Source organism: Dromaius novaehollandiae, chromosome 1, assembly GCF_036370855.1.
Source record: "Dromaius novaehollandiae isolate bDroNov1 chromosome 1, bDroNov1.hap1, whole genome shotgun sequence".
NCBI classification, from domain to species: domain Eukaryota; kingdom Metazoa; phylum Chordata; class Aves; order Casuariiformes; family Dromaiidae; genus Dromaius; species Dromaius novaehollandiae.
This window is the reverse complement of record NC_088098.1, coordinates 65,923,079-65,940,382: the sequence shown is the minus strand read 5'-3', so window position 1 is coordinate 65,940,382 and position 17,304 is coordinate 65,923,079. Positions and strand designations below refer to the sequence as shown.

The window sequence follows — 17,304 nt, the reverse complement described above, 5'->3', positions numbered from 1 at the left end:
ATTAATTCTGTTCGAATCTGGCATTCTTACCAAACCTAGTAATCTGGAGTTCAACCTCCTTCAGCACAGCTCTGCCTTCCAGATCCAGCTCATCAACTGCGATCAGATAAAATGCAGAGGTAGATCATAAGGAGGGCTTAACTCTGACAATTTCCAGATATCTGGCACTTTCCAATGCAAACCTTGTAAGAATACATATTTTTTAAAGGTAACTTTCTCAGCATGCCATGACTCAGGAGCATAGGTCATTATGAATTTAAGATTTCCACAAGGAAATATAGCACAAAGGAATCTTGATTGCTCATTCTATCCTGTGCAGGTTCCCGTATCACTATAAAATCCAATACACATTAGCTATTTTATCACTTATTATAAAAATAAATTAATACCTATTGGCATTTCTGTATTAAATGCCTCCCAAATACTTACCTGCTAAAAAGGCTCTGAAATTCAAGAGGAAAAAACATATCATATACCATTTCCAGCCATCACTGGAGTATGAAGACAACATTAAAGAGACGAACCTCTTTTCTTTTCCTGAGGCCAATACATCCCTTCTTTCACATGCTTATTCCTAGCAATCCCTCTAACTTTCACTGCTATTAAGATTAGGACCACAGAGTTAAAAATAAGCTTTGAACAAAATATGGAAATTAAACACGGTCTTCTTACCCATCCTCCTTGCTGAATGATATAGTCTGCAGAATAGTCTTCTAGATATGTCACCCCAAAGTTCACAAGTGCACTCAGTGGTTCCTGGCCCCTTCTGGTCAACTCCATCAGAAATTGCTGTAGCAGAACCAAAGGCACCAAGACCTTCAAAAGACAAGAATTAAGAATGAATACAGAAAGCATCATCAGTACTGCTGTGCAGATGAAACGGAAGAATTCCTGCAGTTTAGAGAAAAGGTACAAAGGTATCTTGAACTATAGTCTTCATTTTTCTGAAGACACAAGAGAGAAATAAAATACAGAACAATAGGAAAGAAGCTTTCAATCTGACAAGCAGAACACCACAGCATAACTTAAGACTTCACAGAACAGAACTGTAGTGGTTTCTTGAGACCCATTTTTTCCCAGTGCAGGATTCAGGTAAAGAAGCAGAATAGGTTCAGTAGCAGAAATTGCTACTTCAGAAGCAGCGAAATCACCATAAATAGTTTGAAGGGATATGCATCCAAAGCATATCTAAACAGCAAACTCATATATTCTTGAATAGATATACTACATTAGAAAGTCTCTTTAGAAGTTCACTCTCTATATTCAGACAGGACAAACAAATTCCCACAGCATAACAACATTACAGGCATGTTTAAACTGACATATACGAAGCCCTCTCCATGTTAAACCCTCCTTCCTACGCCAGATTTAACATGTACAGAATTCCCTCCCTCACCTCCAACTCTCATTCCTCCCTCCAAAACTTTTATGTTTCAAATTAATGCTTGGTCTTACCCAAATGTGAGTTACTCTGGAAAATGTACTACTCTGTGAACCCACCTCCTTCACATTATACAGCTCTTCCAGACACTTCATTCTGAAGTTATGTTTTTGATTGTCTAAACAACAGGCAGTTGAACCTTTAAACTTTGAATTTATTCTACTAGAGCACCCAAGTAGCCCTCTGGGCCAATTTTATATGCAGCGCTTTACCAAGTTCGGGAAAAACTGTTATGAATTGAAGTTATTAACATCTGAAAAAGCCCTATTATGACACAAGAGAAAAATACAATTAAGTTTTACTGCGCCTAGTTTGTGACAACTGCATTGCACATCTATTCTCTGTAAAGGCTACATAAGGTCATTAGAACACTGTGCAAGAGAGAATGTTGTTACTTGTCTGTAAGAGGGGATATCCAGATTAATACTATTGCTTAGATTGAACCTCAAATGCCTGCTTCCTCTCCCATCACAAGGTTGATGTCCCAATCTCCTCCTCCTTCAGCCTGATTTTCTTTTCTGTAAATGTCCTATCACTACTGTTTCTAGACATGACATCTTAGGATGCAAAGCATGGAGGAAAAAGCATAGGAAAGGCAGGCTGGGTTTGAGACTTGTTCTAAATCCACAGTGGAGTCACACTCAGATAAACACTAAAACAGATGGGACCTTAAAAATGCTTGTAATGTGATAAATGTAAGATATTCGAGCTGATTAACAGAGAGAGTGCAATACTACAAAGGACAGATTATATTACTTTCTTGTGGAAAGAACAGTTAACACTTCATTCATTTAACTAGGAATGAGACAGCATTTGAATTTTAAAAGCTTTGGGTTTTTTGGAGCTTCTTGTAATTAATCTCAAACCACAGGCAGAAAAGATGCAAGCTTACAGTTACGTGGAGAAGTATACGGAGCAGGTCAAGGAGAGGTTAAGTGTCAGAAGAAACTTCAATCTTTTTGGATTAAAGAAAAAACAGCATGCTGTCAACACTAGGTATCTTTCAGAGGCTTTGGGCACACCCACATAACTCTGGGACAGCATAAACATTCAAATCTCAAAATATTTAACAACTACTTTAAGCTAAAGGAAAGAGAAACAAAGACAAAATAAAACTGCTTAGGAAATTAAGGGAGATCAAATGCTGGCACACTGAACATGATGGTTGCTTTCTTCCTTTGCCAATTTAAACATCTAACCCACCCTCTCCTCCCAAATGTAGCCAGTCTCTGGCAGGCCTTAGGGGTAAGGGACCAAATTCAAGCCCTAATCTTCAGTCCCATGCAGACCAACACACACAGCCTGGTTTTGCTTTCCCACTGAAGTTATTGGAACTTCTGCTTTTGAGATCAGTAGCGGCAGGAACGGCTTTGCACAATACCATCCTAAATCTGTAAAAGAAACTAAGTTCATACTACTTTGATAAAGGTTAACAATCGCCCTTTTTATGTAAGAGTAGCTATCTGAATGTCAATGAGATTTTAACTAGACGAAAGTAAAATTATAGTCTTAAAACAACTGCAATTTCCTCCACCAGTGTGCACAGGAAGGAATGCTAAGGCTTATTTAGATTTTGACTGAAGAAAAGGCTTATACAATAACAAGCGGAGCATGCCAGAAAATACTTAGTGGGAGTAGGGAATCTTCCAGGGAATCATTAAACAAAACATTACAAATTTTCTGATTGTAAAAATGAAAGATTTCTGTCAATTATACTATTGCAATCCCACAGTGCAATATTACAGATTGAAAGGTAAGCAAAAAGAAAATTTAGTACAAAGAAAGTTCAACTAACATTCTGAAGAAGCTGTATCCGAAGTAGTTGCCATTCCTGCGTATCTTTTCTATTTCAACATGAAAATTCATCCAATGTTTACCCAATTGTTTCTTCCATTTTTGTTACGTTATCCTTTGGCTCCTTTAATCAGTAAAAATGGGACATTCGGATAACTGAGAACCTACTTACCAGCTCAGCTGACTCTCAATATCAGTATTTTTTATTCTTTTATCTGATGCACAATAATGGGATTGTATTTTTTTGAGTATATACATAATACTTCATTTTAAGCAGAAAGCATAAAAACTCAAGAGTACTTCGTTACCAGATTTTAAAATATAACTATTTTATTACAGAAATATAATTCAAATATAATTCACTCTAGGGTTTTTTTTATTATTATTATTAAGAGACTTATTTCAAATAGAAGGTGAAGACGCCTTCTCACCTTTACAAAATCCATCATCTTTCCTATTATTCTCACATCATGGTTTCTAAGAAACACATGAAATATTTTTTTCTATTGAAATCCCTTTGCTGAAAACCAGCGCTTCAAATATATATGGGTATACTTTGCTTCTGGGAGATGTAAATGGAAGAAATGATATTCCTGTGTATTTATTTACCTTGCACTATTGCCTCACTCAGATGAGCATTCATGTTTTAGTGACTGAAAACATTCTTCTACGTTTCATGCACCAGTCAGTTAATAAAATCTCTTCAGCAGTTCAAATGTACCAATGAACTCCAGTAAAGGTCCACATTTTTAAATGGAAAAATAACAGCTATATTTAGAAGTGACTCCTTTCTGCTCATGCTTGCATAATGAACATATCCTGTGAAAATTGGTATGACTAAAAAATAACATGTTCCCAATTCTAAACCAGACTGGTTTAGCCAAGCCTATGTCATTATCCAGCCTGTAACCAGCAAAGTTAACTTTATCAGTCCAATACCTCACAAAAGATTATATGCTCTCACCACAAACAATATCGAGTACAATTTGCAAAGACTGCTTTGAGTCTGCTTTGTACCACAGAGATACTGGGCCACTAAAGGATCAGTGCGACTCTCTGAGTACATATCATTCATCACATTAAATAGGTGGGGCTTTTATACATACATATATATCATAATACATATACACATACTCACACACACATGTATCTGTATATGTGTAAGTTGGATCTAGTAATTTGACAAATGTGAAACCACAGTAAAAAAATAGTTCATTCTGACTTGGGCTTCTCACAATGTTTAGGCTGCTAAAAGGGACCATAGCGCTTTTCCTTTGACAGCAGAGACTCAGAAATGTAAAGTGAGACTTTATGTACCTCTACATAGACAATTAAAAGCAAAAAGAACATCTTGCTATGCAAGATACCACTACTGAGCACAACAGATGCAGCTTACATTTAATTAAAAACACATTTCATCCTACTAGCTTCAATTGTTTTATATCTTCTAGTCTGGATCAAACCATAACCCTAGATCACACAAGTACCGCCCAGCATTCCATCTGCAGGAAGGCATTTCCACATCTTTAGCCATTTGACATCTACCAAAACTCCTGTGCATCTTCGCCTTGTGTTCCACCCAAGCAATTATAGGATATGTAATGGCCATGGGCATACAAAAGGGAGTGATTTATTATTCTGTTCAGCTAGCTCAGATAGTTGTTTGTTATTGTTTAGGCATAAAAGGGCCAAAGCCATTTGCTTCAGTTCAACAATAATATTTTTTTTATCAGAGGGGTGAACATTCTTTTTGTGCAAATTGACAAAAACAAGCTCAACAGGAGACATATCTTTATGAAAAATCTGAGGAAAAATTGGGAAAGTATCTACAGACAGCTCTCTAAAGGGAGTACTGTGTTTCTTGCTTTCTCTCAGATTTTTACTGTTAAGTACAATTAATAAATTTTACTATTAAGTACATTTCATATGGAAACCATGTTTATTCATTATAAACTACCTATCCTTATTAATTTATTTGTCCTTCCCTCTTAAAGCAGTCATGGTGTGGGCATATCTTCACTACAACAGTGTTAGCTACAGGAAAGATAAGAACACATAACCTAGAGAGACAGAGCTTCCATTCTTACTGAAATACATCAGTAAATTTACAAAGTAGACAACTTTCCTGGTAAGGGTTAACTTAAATATACACCTTTCAGGTTTTCAAAAACCTGAGGCCAGCATAGCCTCGTTTTGCTGCTGTAGGCCTGCTTAATCAGACCTACACTGTATGTCTATTTATAACTACATTTCTAAATTATCTTTTTAACAGCTTCTTCTCTAGAGTGAAAATTGAGATTGACTGAGGTTGGGGGAAAGATACCTAGATCTCTTCTGTTACAGAAGATGACTCTGATTAAGACAACAAAGGAATTTAAAAGGAAATGAAACCAACCCAAATGTATTCCACCTCCTCAAAACAAGTATTATTAAAGGAACTGCTAGGCATTCCTGAAGCATCAAGATACCTCAGAAACAATACCAACAGATACTGTATTAGTCTACAAATTTTCCATTCTAGTTTGCTTGCGAACTGTAAGTTTTGAAGTGACAAATGTTATGGATAAGCAAAGATAACGACAAAAATATCTTCTGGTTGATACTCTCAATCAAAAGTTGATGAGGATCAAAAAACCTGTTAGCCAGAGAGGCTCCACAGATGTAGCAGAAATGGGGGCTGAATTGTAAAATTGCAAAGGTGGAAGATCAATTTACTCAGGACTATGACAGCAAGGGGTCTGAACCAAGAGTATATGGAGACACAGCAGGCAACTGACTACTCTGTAGCCACCTCCTTCCTTGAAGCTGAGCCACAATGACTGATTTTATGCTTGTTTTTAGATTTTATCAACTGAAAGGTAAAATGTTTTAGTTTAAACACTTCCTTGATAACTTGATTTCATGGTAGTTGAAGCTGAAGTGCTATGATTCACAATAAGATAAACTGAAAGCACATACACATCAATCATCATTGTCTGGGTCATGGCCAGTAACTTGTCAAGCAATGTTAATAAACTACTTTAATAGCGTCCATGCCCTTGGTTAGGGGTAAATGAGAGAAATGATCAGTATCAAAACTAAGCAGAGAAATCTAGTTAGGGAAATGAAGTGCTTCTGAAAAACATTATTTTAAAAGAAAGAAAAAACAAAAAGATTTCTTGTTCCATTTCAATTTTTAAGACTAAACTTTATCAGTCAATTTGCATTAAATTTGCAAATAGCTGTTCTGTTCTTCTCTTTTCTGATGTCCCCTAAGCCTGTCATAGAATGATTAAGATAATGAATGATGAATTAGAATGATTAATGAAATATGAATCTGTGGACAATAATTCTACTTCGCATTAAAACTATCATAGGAGAGTCCATTTACAGACTTGCATATTATTTTGAAAAGAAGCTTCACATCATTTGAGATAGCTTCTCCTGAAAGCAGATATGGACACCCTCGTTATGTTTTCTGAAAAATTTAAATATTCTGAACATATGTTAATTTTTACTTTCACCATGTTTAGTACTTTTCTTTTTTAAACATGTATTTCAAACATGAGACAGAAGGAAAGAAATAGTTGAGAAATATTATGAAAATATCTCTTGTAGATTTCAGTACAATACTGCTAAAACTGTAAATCTCTCTTGGAAATTTAATTTTTTAAAATAATTATTGTCAAAAAAAAATTTCAAGCAACAACTCTCACTTTCATTTTTCCATAGCAAAGAGAGATTAGCCTAATACTTCCACTGAATAACTTCTGCCTAAATTATCTGAAAACTACACAATACATCCACAGTACCGTTCTGAGAGGGAAAGTTCCTGCATTCTAAAAAGCAAGCATGTTCTTATTCTTTGCCTTCTGCTACACCGAACTGCACCTAGTAAACACTACCATGGACAAAGAGATGAGAAAGAAAAAAAGATTGTTTGGTACCTTGTTCCATCCACTGGCATGAGCAGCTGTCTCCTGTGTGCGCTCTCGATATTCTTGGTATGTCACCGGCCTGCAGAAGTTAAATCAACACTGAAAGTTATAAAAGGAAACAAAAGAACAAGAATAAAATAAAATTCTCAGTTTCCAGAGAAGAAAATATTTTCACATGTATTACAGCAAATAATTTTCAAGAGCTAACAAGTTTTATGTTTCAGTGCATGAAATACAATCACCGGACAGGGTCACGAAGGCATCAGCTTCTCCCAGTGGTATAATATTGCAAAATTGGTTAGATGTATTTCATAATAATTTGACAGTCTACAACTTTAAGGACATTAGATAAGTAGGTTCTCTGATGTGCTATCAAAATTACTAAGCTCTTGCATGGTATCTTTTTTATGACAACTTGGGAGATTAAAAAAGAAAACATACTTGTAAATTCACATGTGAGAGAGGTGAGTGCAGAGTAAAATTTTTATAAGTAGAATAGACTATGAACCAACACAGGCTGCTTGACTGTGTTAACATTATATTAGAGTCGAAGCTTTTTAGTTGCAAGAAACAGTACTTTTGATCACAAAAAACCCTTTACATTTCGGTAGATATCTCACACAAGACTTCTCATTTTAGAATTACTACATCTCTCCTTCTCTGAATTGGGATGGGGAAACTCTTCTTTTCCATACTCTCTCCTCCAAGATGAAACAGTATTTTAGAGTCAGCAACAATAAAGATTCTGCTGAGTGAAAACGCAAAACATGCTGCTGCAAGAGCAGTTACCCTGAAGCCAGACCACGCAGAAGGCAAGTCCAAGCTTTACTTTAAGGAAGAAAGTGGAATCAGGTGTTGGCCAGGAGAAACAATTGCTTGTTGAAGTCTAAGAACCTGTCATGATCTAGCAGCCTATTATGCAGTAACACAAACAGGCTTGTTTGTATGTATGTAAGAGAACAGGAAAACATCAAATATAAGGAAATTAAGTATTTTGTCAAGTAATCCTACTATAGCAAACATGGGTAAAAGATCAGAGTTAAAGCTCACTGTGGAAAACATAATTTGGGCTTGTTATTTTAAGTGCATTCTCTTAACTTCCTGGTACATTAGTTCCTTTTAAACTCAAATCCAAATGAATCAGCGGGATGAGAAGAGCAACAACAGCTGCAGGAAGGATATTAAGAGATTAAACAGCAGCTCTAGTTCACCTTACAAAAAGGCATGTATGTCATCCACATTTTCACAGGCATTTCAGACTGAAGCCCTATGTCTAGTCAGTGAATGTAATTAGATGTTCACATAAATAAGTCTGAAATGCCTGTGAAAATGTGGATGACATACATGCCTTTTTTGTAAGGGGAACCTTATATACACACACACCCATATATATATATATATATATATATGTATGTACAGGCATATATGTTCAAAAATATACTTAAAATGGAAGTTTTTCCTATAAGAAACACACAAAACCTAGAACATGAAGCTACTAACAAGTGACTATTAAAATATTTAAGTCTAAATCCCTGTACTTTTTAAAGCTCTCACCTAAGGATCTCTCCAGAAAAGAAGCAACCAATGTACCAGTTAAGACCAAACCCTACTGGACGGACAGTTAATACTCCCTTACCTACAATGTATAAGGCATTTAAACTTTCATTTAAAACTTTTATTTACACAATACTGTTACTTAAATTTATGATTTTAGATGCACAAAAAAGGATGAGTTGCAAGATCTTTCTGTTAATTTTCTAACTTGTTGCCAGTATGTTTTTTTAGTGGATAGTGAGGTATTGTTCAAAATTTCCACTCTTTAGAAGATACTAACCACAAGTTTTTAAGGTCACATGGGCAAATGCCTGACTTGTAAAGGCAGACAAGCTTCTGCCAATTCTGGAGAACACCAGCAGATCTAGTAGCTAGTTATGACTAGTAGCTTAAGGAGAAATTTGTAGCACACATACTGATTTATGTGGTTAAATAATTTTTAGTTTACACAAGATTCAGCTTGCTTTTTGACCCTACCAAACTGCATATAGAAGACGACATTATATGTATGCTTCTGGAAATTAAATAATGAGTTGACAGGCTGTACTTTTCCATCGGATGACTCAAGGAAAAGAGCCAACTGGCTCCAGATGCAGCTATGGCCAGATGTTACATGGGACCTTTGCTGGGGAGCCCAGGCCCATCAGCCATGTCCATCAGTGTTAAATTAAACTGGTCACAAAAAGTCAACAATCCTTATTGGTTACTACACGAAAACGGGCTAGTTAAGTAATGACTTCCACGTTCATAACCTCTCAAGTGTCTGCCATAAAGGGACCTTCATAAGGGCACAATGATGCCTCTCCAATGCCTGTATGGAATACTTAAGCCTCAAATATCAGATTAGAAAGTTTAAATTAGGCACTAGTATCTAAGCTTATAGTATCTGGCTATTTAAATATTTCATAAACAGCTACGCAAATCTGAAAGAGAAGTACTAGAGATTCATGGCTCCTTTAGAGCCATGTTAGTTAAACCAATCCACAAAACCTATATAGTTCAGACAGCCATTTTCTAATGCTGCCTTCACAACTGCATTTATATAACTATTCCTGAACTAGCATCTTCCAACTCCAGCTCTCTACAAACACATTTTGGAGGTCATTCAGCATACTAGCCTGATTTTTAATGGAGGCAGTAGTCCATGTGGCTCCATTAGAAGTCAGCCTAGTAATTCACATTAGAAAAAGAAATAGCCACAACTTTATAGATCTACAAATCACATTAATCAAGATACTAGGATGCCCAGTACTGTACTATTTGCCATTTAAATAAGCTTAAAATGAAAGGACAATTCCTAATGCAGTGAGGTTAGTCCAGGTGTCCATACTTGCTTCAGATGTGTGTCCTGAATGCTGGTCATGAAACATTGAACTACCTGTGCTTCAGAAAATTCTCCCTCTCGTTTTGGGTATGACTACAATCAAACCTCTAGTCCCACTTTTTCTGTAAAGTAGATGATGTTAATTTGGCTACAACCCAGCATCCATGAAATTGGCACTGGCAAATGGCATCTGCCAGCTGCTAGTTTCACCAGCAAGTCAAACTACTTGAATTAGTCTCAGCATTTCAGTGATAAAAGAGTAGAAAAAAATTAGAACTTACAGTACTTCAAAGAGTGAATACTACAAAGAATTATTCAGACTTTACAACACAAAACAAAAACCCAAACAGATAAAGGAACACTGAAAAAGACAGAAATGCAATGTGAAAATCTAGTCCCATCTTCAGCATGTCAGCAGCAGCTACAATGCAAAAGGAAATACTTTCCTTTCAAACAAGGAAAGGGAAACTCACTTGTTAAGCAAGCTCTGTAGTGCTTTGTGCAGGTGTTCTTTCAATTCCTGGGACACTTTCTCCCCTAGATGAGCCAGGCAATCTTCTATTGAGCTCTCTGGATTGGCAGGACTGAATACGGGAGAAGTGTGGCAGTCAAATCCTGTACTAGTAAATGCTGAGAGAAAAAAATATATAGATATATCTAAGTACAACAACAGTCTCAGATTTCTTATCCCACTAGTTTAGCACAATTTATATCAGGGAGGAAAAAATCACTTCATTGTCAAAGCATGCTATGAAGAAATTCCAGTAAGACGAGTACAGGCCAAATTTACTCTGGAAGTGGTACTTACAAGCCATAGAAGACTCTGAGCTACATTCCCCCTCTAGGTCTTCTTTCATAACCATATCCTAAATGGCAAATTCACTGAATGTCCAAATATTCTGAATTTTAAGCTACTGCCAACCCTGACAGAGCAGCAAGAAAGCCTCTTCCCCATGGTAAAATTTGCCCACACAGGGAAATATCTGTAGCAGTACCAGAGTATCTGTTTTTAAAACAATATTCTGTTCATCTAACCTTTTCCTTCTCAATTTGTATCTTCTAGGACAGATCTATACAGATGAATGAAAATAGATCCAGAGCCCTTCTACTTCGGTTTCCCAGTTTGCAACGCACATGTAAAGCAAAGATTGTTTCCAAATTATCCTTTGCTGGGAGTCCCATAAAAGTCACATTTATAGGTCAAAGCAGGTCACAACAAAAAGCAAATCTGGTAGAACTGAGACACTGGACAGTTTAAGTCCATTCTCCCATGAACGTTAGTTGCTGAGGAATGATTTTACTTCTGCCATCAACTAAAGCAGCTGAAGGGTTGCTTACATTTCATTATTTACAGTAGCCTATTAATTGCCATTTAATTGTTTGCTTTGGCTACACTCCATTGCTCTAAATGGTAAAGTTTAACTATTTTACTTAATGTGACAACAGGTAGAACTACTGAGGGGGACAGGGGGAAAGCAAGACATTCAGTGCAGCCAAAAATCTCTAAGTAGAGTACCTGTTACAAAATAACCACTGTTAAACTGTACAGAGATTGTCAACTGAAATGAGAAAATCTGAAGAGACTGCACCTTCCAAGATTTCTTCATCGAGATGTTTTAGCTCCTCCTCAATTTCTACTCTAATCTTCTCCAAAGCCTCTTTCTCCAAAGCATGTTGTGCCATAAGCTGTTGTTGAGTCCCTAAAAGAAACCAGAGTAATTACTCAAACGTAATATTTCAAATAAGGTAGATAATGGAACATGATACTGAAATTATAACTATAAATACATTCAAGGTGAAAGTTATATTTCAGACTTCATTTCACAAAGTGTTCCCTTGCTTGCATTTATTACAATAATTTTATTACCTGAACCCAGAAACACATAAGCTTCTGGGCTTGTTCAAGATAGAATAAATGCTTTAAATATGAATCTATAAACAAAACAATTAAAATATTCAACAGCTTTATAAAACACTAAGCAGTTTATCTTATATTTAAAACCAAAATCAAAGCACGTAAATAGGCAATAATTAAAATTAATACACTTATTATCAAACTTATTATCAAAAAACCAAGCAGATGTCCTTACTCAATTTAATATAGGTATAAGTTTGATATTTTAGTAACAAAATATAAAATTTATAGTGAGGTCTGCAAAGTTAACAAAAATACTCAGAACAACTATGTAACTATATCAGTGAAGAGTCCTGAAATCTATTAACTGTGCGTTTCCTTATTCATGGGATCCTACAGGCCACAATATATCATTTAAGATAGGGTCCAAAAGTAACAACAGAGGCAAAGTGCCCCACAATTGTCAGTCATTTGTCAATTCTCGTCTCCTAATCAAGTCATGTAGGAATTTGAAATGGCTACATATCCCCTGAGGTACATATGCCATGGTTTGGGATCCCCAATAAATCTTCTGTGTGCTGACTCTAGACCTTTAGTCACAAGAAGCTGCTTCAGCCGTATCATTTAGGATTACACAGATCATCAACCATCTCATTATGCTGTAGAAAAAAATACAAAAGTGTTTCCAAACAGGTCAAGGTATTTGAAACCTAGAGGCCGGTAACTAGCAGTGTACCCCAGGGGTCAATACTGAGTCCAATTCTGTCCAACTTTGTCACCAATGACCTGGATGAAGGGACAGAGTGCACCCTCAGCAAGCTTGCTGATGATACAAAACTGAGAGGAGTGGCTGATACACCAGAGGGCTGTGCTGCCATTCAGAGGGACCTCGACAGGCTGGAGAGATAGGCAGAGAGGAACCTCATAAAGGGAAATGCAATCCTGCACCTCAGGAGGAATTACCCCATGCACCAGTATATGTTGGGGGCTGACCTGCTGGAAAGCAGCTGGACGTGGGGGTCCTGGTGGACAAATTGACCATGAGCCAGCAATGTGCTCCCATGGCAAAGGCAGCCAGCGGTATCCTGGGCTGCATTAGAAAGAGCATTGCCAGCAGCTCCAGGAAGGTGATCCTTCCCCTCTACTCAGCCCTAGTGAGGCCACACCTGGAGTGCTGGCTCCACAACACAAGAGAGATACAGAGCTGCTGGAGCGAGTCCAGCAAAGGGCTACTAAGATGATTTAAGAGACTACAGCATCTCTCATATGGGAAAAGGCTGAGAGAGCTGGGCCTGTTCAGCATGGAGAAGAGAAGGCTGAGAGGGGATCGTATCAATGCCTACCAAAGGAAGGACGTAAAGAAGATGGAGCCAGACTCTCTTCAGTGGTGCCCAGGGACAGGACAAGAGGCAACAGGCACAAACTGAAACAAAGGACATCCCATCTGAATCCATGGGAAAACTTTTTTACTGTGAGGGTGACAGAGCATTGGAACAGGTTGCCCAGGAAGGTTGTGAAGGCTCTTCCCTTGGGGATATTCCAAAGCCGTCTGGACACAGTCCTGGGCAATGTGCTCTAGGTGACCCTGCTTGAGCAGGGGGGTTGGTCTATATGATCTCTAAAGGTCCCTTCCAGCCTCAACCCTTTTGTGAGTCTGGGAAACATACGAACCTAAGAAAATGCCTACTGAATTTCAATCATTCCAATATAAGACAGTGTGATAAAATAATTACTCAAATAACTTTCTGGGACCGGTACTAGTAAAAAGAACAGATGTTTGCGACACATGTGCCATTTCAAAACTCTTGCTATTTAGCTGCTTTTTTTTTTTTTTTTTTTTTTTTTTTGCTCATCTTCAATGTTTTCTTAGCTCCCATCAGCTTGCAAGCATGAAATCCCCCTCTTCCTAAGGAACACTACAGAAACTGTTCAATTATCACTGCATATCACTGAATCAATAGCCTACTACTGAATTTTTCCTCTTCCTTTGTTTCAATTCCCTAAACCAGTCCTATTCAGAGATATAATGAATCTCTGTTATACCTGCATGAATATAAAAGTGGATTTTGTATCAAGCCACACCTTAAATAAAATAAATAAATAGATACAGTTGACCACAAAACTTCCTTTTACTAAGTAATCCCCCTTCTGTTCACTCCCTTCCCTAAGTGTCAGGCAAGGAAAGTTTTAAGTCATCAGTCCTCATTAGCCTTGCACTCTGTTGCTTTCAACAGTATCAGTGACTGTATTTCCCCAATCACATTTTCCTGGATCTCTTACTTTTGAATATTCCTTAGAATTATTTTTGGAGGCTTCATGTTGTCCGACACCCATGGTTTAAAAACAATCTTCTGTCCGACGTTCTGATAATGCTGCCTGTGTTTCCTACCCATGCACGCAAATGCCAACAACTCTCAAACCTATCTCACCCTTTTTGCACCCACGCTAACTGTTTGCAGCTCTTCCCGGACATCTTGGCACAATGCTGCTGTACAGAACTTCTTCATTCAGTTGAAGAAAATAAAAATGGGAAGGAATGTAATGTTGATATTGTCTGACCCTACTCCTTTTCCATTGCTTATTTTTCACATCAAAATCTTCAGGTTAAAATCTTCAGTCCTGCAACAACCACTGTAGCTTTCTGGCATGTCTTTTTTCATCCGTGTTTTAAAGGCACTATGTCATAATTTGGCAGTCTTATGAACAAATGCTTATTTGTTCCGTGGTTCATCTCTAGTTAAATCTGCTTGAATTCACTGTAATTATTGCACCACCTTCCCCTTTTCTCCATAACGGACACACTAGTTTTCATATCAGAGTGTGTGAAAACCTTAAAAGCATCCATACCAGCTAACACACAGATACCTAATAGAGTACACACAACAGAGTGCATTTTCTGTATTTAAAAAACACTGAATAAGCTTGCAATGCCATGTACACTTGAAAAGCAAGTTAAAATCTTCAAAGTTAACCCAACAAACGTTTGTTTATGCTTAAACGTGCAGCTCTCTTATGGATACCTGTGAGACAAATTCATGTGAAATGGATGTACAGGACAATGTAAACTGTTTACACTTATTTACTTGAATAGTTTAAAAGGGCCAACAGACGGTCAGTTTAATTTCATTTTACTTAACCACACAATTTTATCACCACTACCATATTCAGAATAACTTTATTTAGCTTCTGAAATCCCTTCTCAAACAAACAGTCTCACTTTGTCACTCTGAACCATAAATTCCAGACAGGAGCAAACTGTTCCTCTTTCTGGTTAATAAACAGACACTCACTAATACCTTGTCAGTCCCCTTAAGGTCTCTGAATGACTGAATCACTGCTTCACAGTCAAGCCAAACAGGTATATGCAAATACAAAGTCTTGTTTTAACCTATGTTTCACCCTACTTATGGAAGGAAAGAGGATATTCAGAAGAGCACCCGTTCTCACGGGACTAATGTGATGTTGATCACACATGACAAGCTGTCATACTTGATAATAAGTCATGTGGAAAATGGAACGAAGAGAAATTCCATTGCTGCCAGCACACAAAAGAGCCGTTTAGATAACCAATGCTGCAGAGTCAATGGTTTCCATCCCCTAACACGCACAACTTTGCAGCAGCTGCTGACTCCAATAGCACCTGACCATTCAGTCATGCCAAAACATCAGAAACCTACCCCTCCTGGCTCAGTGACTTTGCACTGTTTATTCCCCTATCAAAGGACTTCAGCCTTCTGCATCTCCTGTATGTTGTCCCTTAGTCACAAAAATGCACCCAGTATGGGAGAATAGCATGCTCTAACATCAAAGTTCTTAAGACAGCAGTTATCCTTTTCCTCCTTTAGAGGACTTCCAAGTCAGATTGAAAATAACTAGGATAAAACAGTAAAAACAGCTTCTGGTAGAGTGGGAACATCACATTTTCATTCTTTATTAATGCCAAAGGTCACACCATAAACGGTACTTACAAGATTCACCAAGAAGAAATGCCTTCCTAGGCTGAAAAAAATCATGTCTACCTATTACAGGTCTTTGGTAAACTGACCCTGAAAGGCTTCTTTCCAACCCAAAGACACAACAAACTTTTGTAACAATCCTTACACAAAAAAAGTTAGTACATTCCACTTTCTACTTAAGGAATAAGTGTTCCCCTTTTGCCCAAGTGTTTTCTTGTCAATGGTTCATTTTTCAGGTGTATGGAAGTAACAGGCAAAGTAGGGGGGGAATGTGTTCTAAAAGTCCATCAAGCACTGCATCACTGACAATCAGACAGCGCTATGACTGGTAACCTAGTGTAATACTTTGCTAAAACTCCATTATTAAGGCCATTCCAGAAGTTTAGTAACAATACAAGACTAACCTGTTCCCCAAGTTTGATCCTGGGAAGAGGAGGAGGGATGGAAGTCATTCCTCAAGAGTTACAGAGCCAACACATCTGATTCTATTGTGTTTGTGTCAAACTAAGGCTAACGAGACAAGAGCAACCATAAGAAGAGACTTAAAAAAAGCTGTATGTCCTTTTAGTTCAGGTGAATGCAGGGTCACTGAAAAAGAAGGCCTTTGATGTCACAGATCTGGGCTGGAATTTTTTGTTTTATATCTGCTTTTTTAACTTATCAGTATGTCTGTTTTCAAGTCTCTGTATTAATGTCTGCATAATTAACATTGAATTACAAATTCATTTTCAGCATGACTCTAGAAATTACAAAGTATCTCATGCTCTTTAAAAAAAATAAACAAAGCAGAAAAGCGAGTGTCTAAAAATTTTGTAAGCACTGAGAAGTGACGTAGACATGAGATCTCTTTAGAAATGTATTCAACTTTTTCCTTTAATGAAAAGTATATTCATTACCCCAGAAAACTCCAGAACACAGACTGTCATACCAGATGTAGCCCTTGATTTGAAAAGAGGTTTAAAAGAATCTGCTTATAAAGAAGTTTAAACATAAACATGCCTTTACCCATAAAAAAGGCTCTGCTAAAAAGAATCAAGTCCAAAATTCTATTAAGAACCAAAAAGACACAAGAAATTGCCAACTAGAAGTCTTTTCTTTTGTGGGCAGAGAGGAGGCTTAAAGAAGTGGGAATTTACATCTCTTGAGGTGCCCCCTCTTTCTTCTCCAAGTCACAACTCCAAGATCTGCCTTTCCTCTCCCAAGTTCAAGAAATAGCTCCCCTGCTACCTCTAACAACTGGATTGGTCTGACATACGATCTGTAGCTTTTCAGATTGTGACTTTTCTGACAAACTATATATACTTTGCTGTAAGAGGAAAGTTTCTAAGGAAAAAGTTACTTAGCTAAAAACATCTCACAAACTCTTTCATTTCCCACAGAACAATGATAGGTACTATGAAAGTAAGCAGGATACAGACATGGAGGACAAAGAAAACCAAGATATTCTACAACAGCCACTCCAC

The 17,304-nt window shown here is 37.3% G+C and overlaps 1 protein-coding gene across 3 annotated transcripts in view; it reads right to left on the bottom strand.

The window, feature by feature from the left end:
* Positions 1–17,304, bottom strand: part of BCL2L13 (BCL2 like 13) — a 47,284-nt gene that overhangs the window by 18,937 nt on the left and 11,043 nt on the right. For all 3 annotated transcript variants that reach the window (XM_026116914.2, XM_026116913.2, XM_026116915.2), the window contains 4 exons: positions 11,620–11,730; positions 10,504–10,660; positions 7,162–7,231; positions 673–816 (listed from right to left, as the gene is read on the bottom strand). In XM_026116914.2, coding sequence (XP_025972699.1) covers positions 673–816; positions 7,162–7,231; positions 10,504–10,660; positions 11,620–11,730 — 482 coding nt within the window. The remainder of the gene's footprint in view (positions 1–672; positions 817–7,161; positions 7,232–10,503; positions 10,661–11,619; positions 11,731–17,304) is intronic.